General features: G+C 37.1%; 1 protein-coding gene across 4 annotated transcripts in view; it reads left to right on the top strand.

Moving 5' to 3' along the window:
- RTTN (rotatin) overlaps positions 1 to 12,074 on the top strand; it is a 177,870-nt gene extending 165,796 nt beyond the window's left edge. For 3 of the 4 annotated variants that reach the window (XM_079109126.1, XM_079109125.1, XM_079109127.1), the window contains 5 exons: positions 738 to 940; positions 3,598 to 3,865; positions 9,272 to 9,375; positions 10,492 to 10,561; positions 11,591 to 12,074. In XM_079109126.1, coding sequence (XP_078965252.1) covers positions 738 to 940; positions 3,598 to 3,865; positions 9,272 to 9,375; positions 10,492 to 10,561; positions 11,591 to 11,676 — 731 coding nt within the window. In that variant the 3' untranslated portion in view covers positions 11,677 to 12,074. Of the gene's footprint in view, positions 1 to 737; positions 941 to 3,597; positions 3,866 to 9,271; positions 9,376 to 10,491; positions 10,562 to 11,590 lie in introns of those variants that run through there. The other variant, XR_013758833.1, reaches the window with a different exon arrangement.
- Positions 12,075 to 12,441: the final 367 nt, after the last annotated feature.

Raw genomic sequence — 12,441 nt, 5'->3', positions numbered from 1 at the left:
GGAAAGTTTTCTGTAATTTTTGGGTTTACTTATATTTTATGAGTTATTTTACAGAATGTCTTGATTCTGATGTGATTATGTATGAGCCTGCCTCCTTGTATGAGCTTTTACAGGTTGATTCCTCCTTTAGGTTATGTTATAGTACAGGCTTACCAATTAAACATTAAACTGTATTTCTAACTATTTTCTGAATATCTTCCTTCCTAACATCTCATATGGTTACTTATTGAAAAACACTCAACTCTGCAGAGCCAGCACATTCCACTGCTAGCTCTTGCTGCCTTTAAACTGTGTGACTTTGAACAACCACTGGCTTTTCTGCACTGTGTCTTTACCTGCCTCCCATGGACAACAGCATTTGCACTACCCTGCCCCAGACACCTTGTGTTCTCCATTTGTCTCTTCTGTAAAATGAAGGCATTAGACCAAGTCACCTCCTGTTTCTAAAATTCTGTTCTTCCATTCAGGCTTTTATTGAGGTGTTTTCTCTAGGAACTATTAAAAAATCTATTATGCTGGTTTTATTCTTTAAAAAAAAACTGGTATTTTTAAATGTTCTATTGTGTTTATTAGGCCCTCAATGAGGACAGTAAGTCTATTAGGTTGAATAGTGCTGATTTTCAATTGATGGGTTAGTGGCCAAGTCATTTTGATAGACAGACACACTTTACTGCAAAGTGTTTTTAACACTAAACAGTGGAACTAAGAAGATGATGTGATTGGCTGCTGTTTTGAAGGTTGCAGTTCTCTTTGCTGGTCAAGTTATGGACAATATCCTGTTCACGCTGCACACAAAGGAGCCTCCAGCAGCTCTCTGATGCTATGTATCCTAAAGTTGGCCTCTCAGATGCCTCTCGAGAACACCAACATTCAGCAGATGGTTTTTATGTTTCTTTCAAACCTGGCCTTGTCTCATGACTGTAAAGGGGTAATTCAAAAGGTAAGTACTTAAATTGTCCTGCATATCATAAAAGAAATACTCCATAAAAGAATCCTTCCAATCAAAAGTTTAGAACTGTTTCTAAGACAAATTTATTATAATTTTGAGAGGTTTTTTAAGAGGATTTGAAAGGATTAAGAGGTTCACTGTTGATAAAAAGTGACAGAACCTAGACTGTGATCTTGCCTTTTTCTTTTAGTTTATCCTTATTAGTTTTCGGATTTTATTTTATTGCTCTCAGAAATGGTGATGTTAGAAAGACAGCTGTCTTACATTTATTGAAGATCATAAATGTAATATATATGATCTTTAAACAGACCAAATTGAGCAGTAACAATCTCAGTTCAATTTACATTGACAAAATGGTTTATGATATCACAGCCCCTTTCACCCAGTCAAACTTTTAACTTCTTTATGACCTAATAGGCAATTTTATTAGTTATCTGGGACTCCTGTTCCAAAACTTGATTTTACTACTGATTTTACTGGGTATTTTAAAAAGGAGGGAACTAGTCAAACAAATTTCTCATATACATGTGCAGTCAAAATCTGCATTTAGATGTATGTAAATAGAGTCCCTAGTTGGGAAAATTCCTTAAAATTTGAATATGATCAGATTATCTATTACTAACATGTAATAGTAATTCGAGTGCTACTGTTTCTTTTGCTTGAAGGCCAAGATAAATTGCAAAGGTGGACAGTATCTATAAGAATTGGTCTCCTTTTCCTCTACTGTTTCATCTCTTTGAAGCCCCAAATGATACTTTGAGTGTTATCACCAAATAAATAGAAATATCTGTCTTCCTAGGACGTGTAATTGTCATTCTTACCATGGAAGATCATTTCAGAGGTGTACTGAAGCCAACTCCCACTGGCTCTTGGATGTCATCGTTAAATTTTCATAAATTTTCAAGCTTGTCAATATCATGTTATCTTGAAATCAGCCGTGGTAGGATTATTCACACCCTATACTTTGGCAAAAACATTCGGGGATCTCTCTAACCCTCAGAGGAACCAGTTGCTTATTTATCGGCTTATGGTTGGGTGACTTCTTCATATGTATCTTTACATGCATGTCTTTTGTGTGTTTGTGTGATTATAAGTTCTATTAGTATTTGTATATGAATAAATTACATATATGTATTCAAACGTATACATGTCACTTCCAAAATTGAACTAGATGTATGTGGTTGCCATCCTGCAGAATGGGAGAGCATGTGGTGGGAACACAGAGCTGCACTTAGAGAAAGTGCTACTGGGAGGCAGAGCAGGAACCTCCCGGCGGAACCTCAAGGCCAAGTCTCACTGGTGTGTGACTCTGAGTGGAGACTTACTCTCTTTATGCCTCAGTTATTTTGTTTTGTTTTGTTTTGTTTTTTCATTTTTATAATAATTAGGTTAAACAAAATGATCTCTAAGGTGTCTTCAGCTCTCACTTTGTGATTCTGGTGCTATACTAAAGAACATTCTGATCAACCATAATCACATTCAGAGCATAACAATCAAGTCATTTTCTTCTGTTCCAGTGGGGAAACTCCCAAGACTTCTGCGTTAAGCAGTAATGAGCCTGGACATTAGAGTTCCACCTCTGTGTCACCCATCGGTGGGCATGAGGATGCTAGAGTTCCGCCTCTCCGTTACTCATCAGTAGGCACCAGAAAATGCAGCCAGAGCTATTATTCAACTCAGATTGTAAAATGTCTGTTCTTTCTGCCATGATGTGTTTCTGCACTTTCTAACTGGTGCATACAATTGCTTAAAAATATCTTGAGACCTAGCAAAGAGAAGGTATGCCCACAGGATGTTTGCATTTTAAAGCACTGGAGTAGATTAAACAGGGAGAGATAAGTGGTTCTGTGCAGTTATAAAAGTTAAGTGCGTTTCACTTCTAAAATGTCCAGCCACCTCTGGTGTCCATACTGTCATAGTGGATTTCCACTTGATATAGTACTTCTATATTTTGTTTGCATATAGATGATCCTAGACAGTAATATGTTGTCTTTCATATAGCTCACAGCTTGGTAGGGTTTGTGGAATGGGCTTTATTTGAAGGTTGAAATAACTCTTACAGTTCAAGTAATAGAGCTTTCTCATCTGTAAGTTTAATACAGTGACACATAGCCATGAGAAATTAATTTCTATAAGGATAAACAAGTGGGGTAAAGTGAATGTAGAATGGAACCATAGATTTAAGAAAAGAAAACACTTGTAGCTATAATCATACAAAATACCCTCACTATTACCAGAGTTGTTAACAAGTTTCCCAAACTGGGTTTTGTTTCTTTTTCTCCCCATTGGAAATTTTTTAATGAGTAGCAAAATTGCCAGAAGGCAGACAAAACGAAAATTCAAGAGGCCTAATATAGTCCCAAACTGAATTATCAATCTTAAATAATTGAGTCGACCATAGCTTACATTATCAGGAGGTTAAAAAAAAAAATGAGCAGGAATTAAAATTTGAGCACAATTTTGTTGTTCTTATCTTTTTCACTTATACTTGGAAATAATACAGATGAAGTATTTAGACAGTATTGGAGGAAAGAGAAATTTAGATTGGAGAAAATGTATCATAATGCTAGCTAATTGGTCACAAAGGGACTAGGGAAATAATGACAAAGACCCAAGAAGAAAATAATATTCTCTCTGTTTACCCACAGAGTAACTTCTTACAGAACTTTCTGTCGCTAACATTGCCAAAAGGAGGAAACAAACATCTCAGTAATCGGACCATTCTTTGGTTGAAGTTACTCCTGAATATATCTTGTGCAGAAGATGGGCAGCAAATGATCCTGAGGCTTGACGGCTGTCTAGACCTCCTGACCGAGATGAGCAAACACAGGCATAGCAGCAGCCCTCACGTACCACTTCTTATTTTTCATAATATTTGCTTCAGTCCTGCAAATAAGCCCAAGATTCTGGCTAATGGTGAGTGTTCATACGATATACCACACACCCAAAGGTGCTTTTGTACTTGTGGTTATTCATAGGCTGTTCTATTCAGATTAAAACACAAAATGATTTTAGAATTTGCCAGGTATTTATGATGCACCCCATGCGTTCAAGGCACTGTTGGAGGCAGGGGCTGGGGAACAAGTCAGGCAAGGCTCTGCCTTCTGCAGGCAGCCTGGAGTCTTGGATGTTAATGAGTCATGTCATCCCATGGACAAACTGGATACAGGAGGAGAAAGCACGGGTAGGGTGCTTGCTGGCCTTGCCTCTTTGTTCCTGCTCAGAGTCCCCCTTGTCTCCTCTCTGTCTTTAAGCAGATACTGCCATGTCAGTGAAGCCTTTGCAGACCCGCCAGTTCAAGTTGGACCCTCCCTGCCTCCCGTCCCCTCCCATCACTCTCTTCCCCTTTCCCTTTGTTATGGGTCTCTCTTTCATTGGCACTAGGATATACTCTGTATTCAAGTGTATATCTGTTTATTCCTGGACTCCTCCCACCTCCAGAGCATGAGCTCTTTGTAGAGTCCACTCTCTTCCTTCCATGTTTTTCATGTAATCTTTTCTCAGCGGCTTTTTTTCCATGAAGCACAGTTTCCAAGTGAATGGAAATAATTCTGCTTTTGTTCTGCTACGTGTATGGTAATGATTCTGTTTTCCTGATAATAATTATGGAATTTCAGGAAATGTACAGAAACATTTCTAAAGGTGAGCCAGCTTGTAACTGGCCTCCCTAACTACTCTTGGTTCTCACTGCTCTTCCACTGCACTGCTCTCTGTCACGGGGGCTGTGCATTGGGGGTGGCTTTCGCTCTGTTCTGCTGAATCTGCCTCAGTCGTCACGTTTGTAAAATGAGGAAAACAAGCCCTACTTCTGAGCAGTGAGATGGCACAGGAAGCACCGGTTGCCATTCCTGATCCACCAGAGCTACTTTATTCTTTATTCAACTTTCTCAGAGTGAAATTTTTTCTTTGGGGACTTCTTACTACACTTTATTATTGCAAGAGTTGGAAAAAGGAAAGACTTTTAGGAAACTGAAGGAGAAGCCTGCATTTTCCACTTCTGGATGTCTCTGAATTTATTTTCAGCATTTCCTTGTAGTCAGCAATGCTTTCTCTCTTTATTAGCTCAGAGGAGATGGATACCTTTTTGTGGAAGGAGCCATCCCAGCTCCCACAGACTTGAGTTCAGTGGGCTTTCAAAGCAGTGTCAACGTGGGAGACAACAGCTGTGTAGGTCCTGTGTGGAACTGTTAAAGGGGTATCACAGGCCTTGTCCCCTTTTTCTCATGGGGATCCAGAGCAAAGGCCTTAGCAGTATCATCTAGCTTAAAAATCTACCAGGAAAGTAGACATGCCTCTGATCAGTAGAACTCAGACCTCAGGTGTAGATGGTTAGGAGTGAAATGGGCATTGGGGTTTGGACATGCTGTTAAAAATAGATCCGTGGTGTTCTTTGTTTCTGGTAATGTCAGGCTGTCTCCTTTGAAAATAATAAAAATATGCTAGATACTCCTTTAAAAAATTCACCAAAAAAAAAAAAAGGCTGAAGAAGATAGTGGGAAACTTTCAGGCCAATTTTGATCAAAATCCAATGCCTGGGAAGGTAAGAAGTGTATAGAAAGTTCTTTTGCCCAAGGACAGTTGCTAGTACTGTATGCCTGTTTTTTGTTCACGAATGCCAAGAAATGAGAGAACAGATATCAAAACCCTCCAAGGGGGAGGGTTTTAGAAAACCAAAAAGTCCAGTAACCTCTCCTGAATGAAGGTGAAACTCAAGAGAACCATTCTCCTAGGAGAAGTGTGAATTAGAATTGAATTCTTCCCCGAATCGTCATCCAGTAAAGAAAGGTGAAAAAATAAAATAAAATAAAATGAAAGTCAGCCTGGGCCTCACAAATTCCCTCCCACAGCTCAGCACTGAGGAATGCTTGCTGAGTGGCTGAGAACTTGGTTTGAGGTGATCCCTGAGTGATGGTTCTCCTGAATACTGAAGAGAAGCAGAACAAGTTTATACTAGACCTGAAGAAACTTCTGTAAATAATTTTTCAAAGCATTAACCAGTACAAAGTTAATCAAGCACATTAGAAAACTTGGCAACATGAGCTAGAATCAGCAGAGGAAAATATGCCAATTTCTCTGCCCAGGTTTCAAATATTAGGATTATAAAATATCGACTTATTACTAATACCACATTTAGAAAAGTAAATGACAAGCTTGAAAATGCCTTCAAGGACTGAGAAACTGAAAAATTGAGAGATCTGAAACAAGAACTAAATAGAATTCCTAGACCTTCATTGAACACTATAACCCGTTAGCCACATGTAGCTACTTGAATTTAAATGAATCAAAATTAAATATTAAGGTTGTCAGTCACAGTAGCTACATGTGGTTAGTGATTATCTTATTAAGCTGGACTGATTATTATAAATATAAATATTATAGGCAGTTGTATTAGACAGCATTATTCTAGAAATTTAATAGCCAACATTTAAAAATTAATATGCACATCTAGTATTGATAACATATACAAGTTAGATGTAGTGGAGAAGAAAATTTAGGAATTAGAAGGTAGATCAGAAAAATAGTATCTGGAATGTATCAGTAGAAAGCTGAGAAGGTGAGAAAGGCTTAAAAGAATAAAAGGTAAATGGCAATTACATGACATGGTCTTAACTACGTGTTGATTGAAGTCCTAAGAGAGGCAAAAGGGGGAGGAAAACACTTAGAGATAATGATAAAAACTTAAAAACTAGTCTAAGACACTAAAAAACAGATTCAAGAGATCCAGATAACTCCAAGCAGATAAATAAAAATAATTCATTCCTAGACACATCAGAGTCAATCTGTAGGAAACCAAAAAAGGTGAAATGGGCGTTTTCCTTGAAAGAAGTAACTTAGAAAAATTTATTCAAGAAAAAATAGAAAACCAAAACGTCCAATAACCATGAGAAGTATTGAATTAGTAAAAAACCTAACCATAGGAAAAAATCCTAGATCTAGCTGGTCACGGCGTCATATATCTGTGATTCCAGCTACTGGGGAGGATCCTAAGTTTGAGGTCAGCCTGGGCAACTGAATGAAATCCTGTCTCAAAAGAAAAATTTAAAAAGGCTGGGAACATATAGTTCACTGGTAGAATACCAGAGAGTTCAATTTCTAGTAAGAAAAGAAAGAAAGAAAGAAGGGAGGGTGGGAGGGAGGAATCCTAGATGAAGGTGACTTCACCAGTAAGGGCTACTGAAGATCAAGGTAAAAATAACTCCAAACATACACATGCTCTCCCAGAGTAGAGAAAGAGGAAATAATTGTTAATTTTGTGAAGTTCCCATAATGTTATTAGCAAAACCTGACAAGGGCATAGAGTATTCTGGTAAATATTTTAACTCTTAGAGGGTAAAAGGGGTGGAATATATATTGAGTATATATAATTTTATTGTGTATATATAAGTATATTAATTTCACTGGAAAAAGGATGGATAGCATACACTACTCCTTATCCCTGTGCATAATGTACTTATAAAACTGAATCCTCTTTTAGTTCTATCAGTAATTCAAAATCGATTTATAGCATCTCTTGATTTTCATGGTATAAATATCTCATCATCACTGATTTCAGTCTACCAACATGGCATCCCTAAACTTAGAATCATTAAATCAATTATAAAGAAAGGTAATAAGTATTTAAAACTCATCATTTCATAATTAATTAACTATATTTAAGTATTATATGTTCTCCTGAGGCCAGTTTATACTGATTTATTAAATTTAAAAATGTTTTATGAGCTTTTTCCATATGCTTTTTTTTTTTTTTTTTTTTTTTTTTGCGGTAATGGGGATTGAACCCAGGGCCTTGTGCTTGCGAGGCAAACACTCTACCAACTGAGCTATATCCCCAGCCCTCATATGCATGTTTTTAAGATGTGTCTTTAAATAAGTTGATTCACTATCAGAGGGCCGCATTAATTGACCATAGTAATTGGCCTGTGAATGTACTGCCAACATTTTAAGAAACAGTAACTAGTTGAAGGAGTTATAAACTTAGATCATGTTCTGAATGTCTGGTGTAATAAGTAAAAACATTGCTTGCTGATACTTGAACACAGAGGAAATCACCCTCCCATTTGCCAGTGTCCTTGCTGAGTACCAGATACCAACCATAGCCTCACATGGTAAGTTATATCTGATCCTTGTTTCTCTGAGTAGTTATGGATAGACCACGATGCAAGAAAACTAAAGGGAGCTAGATGTTGGAACTGAAGTGTGCAGGCAGTAGGGGATCAGTGTGGCAGGAAATTGCTGCCCCACATGTACCGTGTACCCCCCACATCACTTTTTCCCTACACAATTTGAGTTCTCTTGATCTTTTGGTCTTTCTCTCTCCCTTCTCCCTTCCTCCCTTCCTCCCTTCCTTCCTCTGAAAGATTTAAAATTTCTTAAAATTAAAAAAATCAAATAGAAGCACTTAAAATTTTTGTTTAATTATGAAATATTTTATCCAGTTAACCTCTGTAATGCACTAATACTGTGGCTGGAGTACATGTCAATGAGCAGAAACAAACCTTGCCATTGAGCAGGGTTAGTTTAGTTAGCTGCATTCCTGGGGGACAGGAATTGGTTAATATGCATGTCCGTGCAGAGAATTCCCAGTAACAACCGTCTTGGCCTTAAATATGCAACTTGCTAAAGTCACACAATTTGGAGGATAAATAATATGATACAATTTGATGATACATAAAAATAAGTAATAAAGTAGGTTCAAATATTATTCTGAAATACCCTGACAATTTTTTAGAAGTGGATTTCTATGAATCATCATTTGAAATGAATAGACTGGTACAGATAACTAGTAAGTCTCCATTTTTTGCTCACGCTGGCTTTGTAAAGTGAACATGTCTTGTATGCTAGTATGCCATTTAAATCAATTTTTCCTCTGATACACACATACACCCACATAAAATTCCTTTAAAATATTTAGCTCTTTTTTGAAAAGAGTAATCAGTGTAGTATTTCTCAACTATTTTACCTGTAGCCCATGCTATGATGTGTTGTCTTTATGGTTTTTGATGACAGAAAACCTGTTTTCCTACATACTCAAATGTGAGCTATCACTGAGTAACTCATTAATATAATTCATTATGTACTTTGTTTTGCACTGTTGTTGTCCTTAAGTGAATGTGCGTCTGTCGAGCTTGGACCAAGAGATTTACGCCTGTCATGAAAACACTGTTTTTGAGGTTTTCTTCCATAAAACTCAGGTTGTCATGATGCAGTGATACCAACTTGGCATATGTACTGTAATGGGGAAAGAAGTATATGACCGATCCAAAATAAGATTGCATTAATGTCTGGGACTAAACTCTATTTTTAAAATGTGTTTATTTTTAGAAAAAGTCATTACTGTGCTAGCTGCCTGTCTGGAAAGTGAGAATCAAAATGCTCAGAGGATTGCAGCAGCTGCACTTTGGGCTTTGACTTATAATTACCAGAAGGTCAGTTTTAAAAATCATTCTTATGAGTTGGGGTCAAACAGCCAGGCCTGTTAGGATGCATCCAAGGGTATCAGGGGAGTGTCAGAAAAGTAAAAAGAAAAAAAAATGAAGCCAAAGACCCATCATTTCTTTGTTTGCTCATACAGTTAGTAATTCATCGGTTGAAATCTTTTTCATTTAATCCTCAGGATGCCCCAGTTTGGAAGAGTATCTGTTTTAACTGAGTTTCCCTGTTGATTTAAATTGATTTGCCATTGTGTTATAATTTTGATGTAGATTATTTCTTCAAAAAGATGTGTCAAGGAAAAATGCATTGACATAAGACCAAATAAAGTTTTATCCCAATATGTGATTTACTTTTTCTTGTACATATCATGGCTAAGTTTTTAAAATTAGTTCAGTTCTTGCGCAGCCAGCAGAAGGCCTGCCCAGAGAGACCGACAGCAAGCTAGGTCCTTGTAGCTTCCCATTCTCTGGCTTTTGGTTTTCTCTTTTCTTGCAGACATCTCACTCCTAAAATACCCAGGAGTGTGTAGTGGTAAAACAGTAGCTAGACTACACTCTTCCTTCAGGTGGCCATCCCAGAATGGTGTTCTCAGCCCAGCGTCCCTGACTATGCCTTGCACACCCGCCCCCAACTGCAGAGTCAGGGACTGCTGCTCTCTTTCTGTCCTGGTGTCTCCTGGGCTGAGCACAGGATTTGACACTTTATATCCACTCAGTAAATCTTTTTTTGACCAACTGACTGGTAATCTTTGAAATACTTCATCTAAAATCTGGTATTTGAGGGATTATGAATACTGAAACTAAGGTTGACTGGTTCAAAATAACAAATTGAGACTGGGGAGAAGGACAAATGAGAAGGTAGGAGGATCATTGGACAGCAGATAATGGTTGGTCGAGGTAGGAGGAGGATAGGGTGGGACTTTAGAAGGAAGGTGTGGGGAGATTAGCACAGTAGGATGTATTAGTGCATAATTCTGTAGTTACCTTATTGTATTTTATGAAACCTGTTTAACATTGTAGTCAGCAGTGGGCAGAATTAGTATTGTATTATCCTAATCCTTGACATAGGGGGATAAATCTAATTAATGAATTGGTCTATATTATCTCCAGGCAAAAACAACTTTGAAAAATCCATCAATAAAAAGAAAAGTGGATGAAGCATATTCCTTAGCAAAGAAAAGTAAGTTTTATTATTGAAGAGATTACAGTTAAACTTGGAAACTATTGAGTTAATTCTCTGGATATTGAAATATTTGGACAGGCCATAGCAAAACAACAGTTTTCTACACCATTTTACTAAATGTTGAAGAATCTTTTTTGTCAAAGCATTATAAAATGTGCCAATATTTGGTTTATACCTTTCACTGTAACATTTTTTTGAATAATAAAACATCTTAATAGATAAAGGTTTGAGATATAATAGTTTCTTAAATTGTGTCTGTGATTTTTCTCCAAGTCAATTTTTTTCTTGTACTAAATTTTCTTTGCCAGTGGCTGCCGCTGTACTAAAGTGTGCTCTTAGGTGATAAGAACTGTGCCTAATTAGTACTGACCTTGAACAAGAAGCTTTGATTTAACATCACAGAGTTGAATTGCAGTTTTCTGAGAATAGATGCCATTGCCCCTGTGTCCATGTTCTCGTGTGATCTGCATGATAGGAGAGTTTTCTTTCCTAAGCACGTTAGTCATTTTAAGTGACACCAGTTTTCAGTTAGCATTATCCTCTGAATACTTTATTTCAAAACAACTGAGCTGTGTCTTTCCTATAATTTAATAGTCTGTGGGTTATTAATCTGTGTTTTTATAGTCTGATTCTTTTTAAAAGAAGGGGAGTGGTTTTGTTTCCTTTCTAGCTATGACCATGAACTTCTGGAGGAAATGAATCATTGGGTTACATTAAAGATTGTGCTTTAGGAGGGACAGTATTTAAAAAAAAGGAATGGCATCCATCTGGGATTATAGTTAATGATATCCACTGTGGAATTGTATTTTTCATACTCTTTGGATAAACCATTAATAAAACAATATAAATTCTGTAACTTCTTAATTTTCAAATGTAAAATATTCTTTTAATTCTAGCACATACATCAAGGACTTACCTTATTCATATGTAAATCTGATTCATGTGTCTGGAGGAGTGTCTGCTCCTTGAGTATAGACCTAAGTTCAATAAACTAGCATTTCTAGACTCTTAATTTTTCTCTCCTAGCTTTCTCAAACCCAGAAGAAAACCCTCTAAATGCCTACCATTTGAAATGTCTTGAAAACCTCGCGCAGCTGCTCGGCTCTTCCTGAGTGCCAGGAGTCACTGCACCCCATAGCCGACAACCACCCCCCGAGAGCTGAGCCTGCGGCCGGCTCAGTGTGGCAGCTGCCACTGAAGCGGCACTGACTGCAGAGTGCCGGTGCCTCCCTGGCGGGAGAAACAGGACTGGCGACACTGGAAGCAGGAGAATCAGTGACATCTGATTCTGGGCGTTTGTGACAGTGTTCTGGAAGTGATGACAGTGGACAAGAGGTGATGGGCACAATGTTCTGGCAACATGAACATTTTTATCTTTTTCTATGCAAATTGCTTTGTAAAAATCCTATTTAACAGTTATTTAATAAAACAAAATATTTTTAGAAATTGAAAATTTTATCAGTCCCATGAATATTAATTTTAACAATTAAAAGGAGGCATTATGTTCTGGTTTGTTCTTTCTATCTATCTATCTTTCTTTCTTTCTTTCTTCTGAAATTTGACTCTTGTCAACACAAAGTCTCATTTTTCAAATTTTTATATTGTCCAGAGCAAACATACTAGTGAATCTTGTGTATATGTAAATGTGTATAATTTTGTAGCTTCCTTATGCAATTTTTAGTAATATTAATTTCATTCTAAGTGATATGTAAATCAATTATAATTTTTACTTTTTGAATTTGGAAAGACTGTGATAAAAAGGGGAGAAATATAGTTGGGGTCCTATGGGTGGGTTCAAATTCTACCTCAACCTCAAATATCTAGAAGAACAATTCAGAGTGTGGGAAGAGCAAGGTCTGTTCATCAGTTGATTTACT

The sequence above is a fragment of the Sciurus vulgaris genome (genome assembly GCF_902686455.1).
Source record: "Sciurus vulgaris genome assembly, chromosome: 13".
Taxonomy (NCBI): domain Eukaryota; kingdom Metazoa; phylum Chordata; class Mammalia; order Rodentia; family Sciuridae; genus Sciurus; species Sciurus vulgaris.
This window is presented reverse-complemented; position numbering and strand designations above follow the sequence as displayed.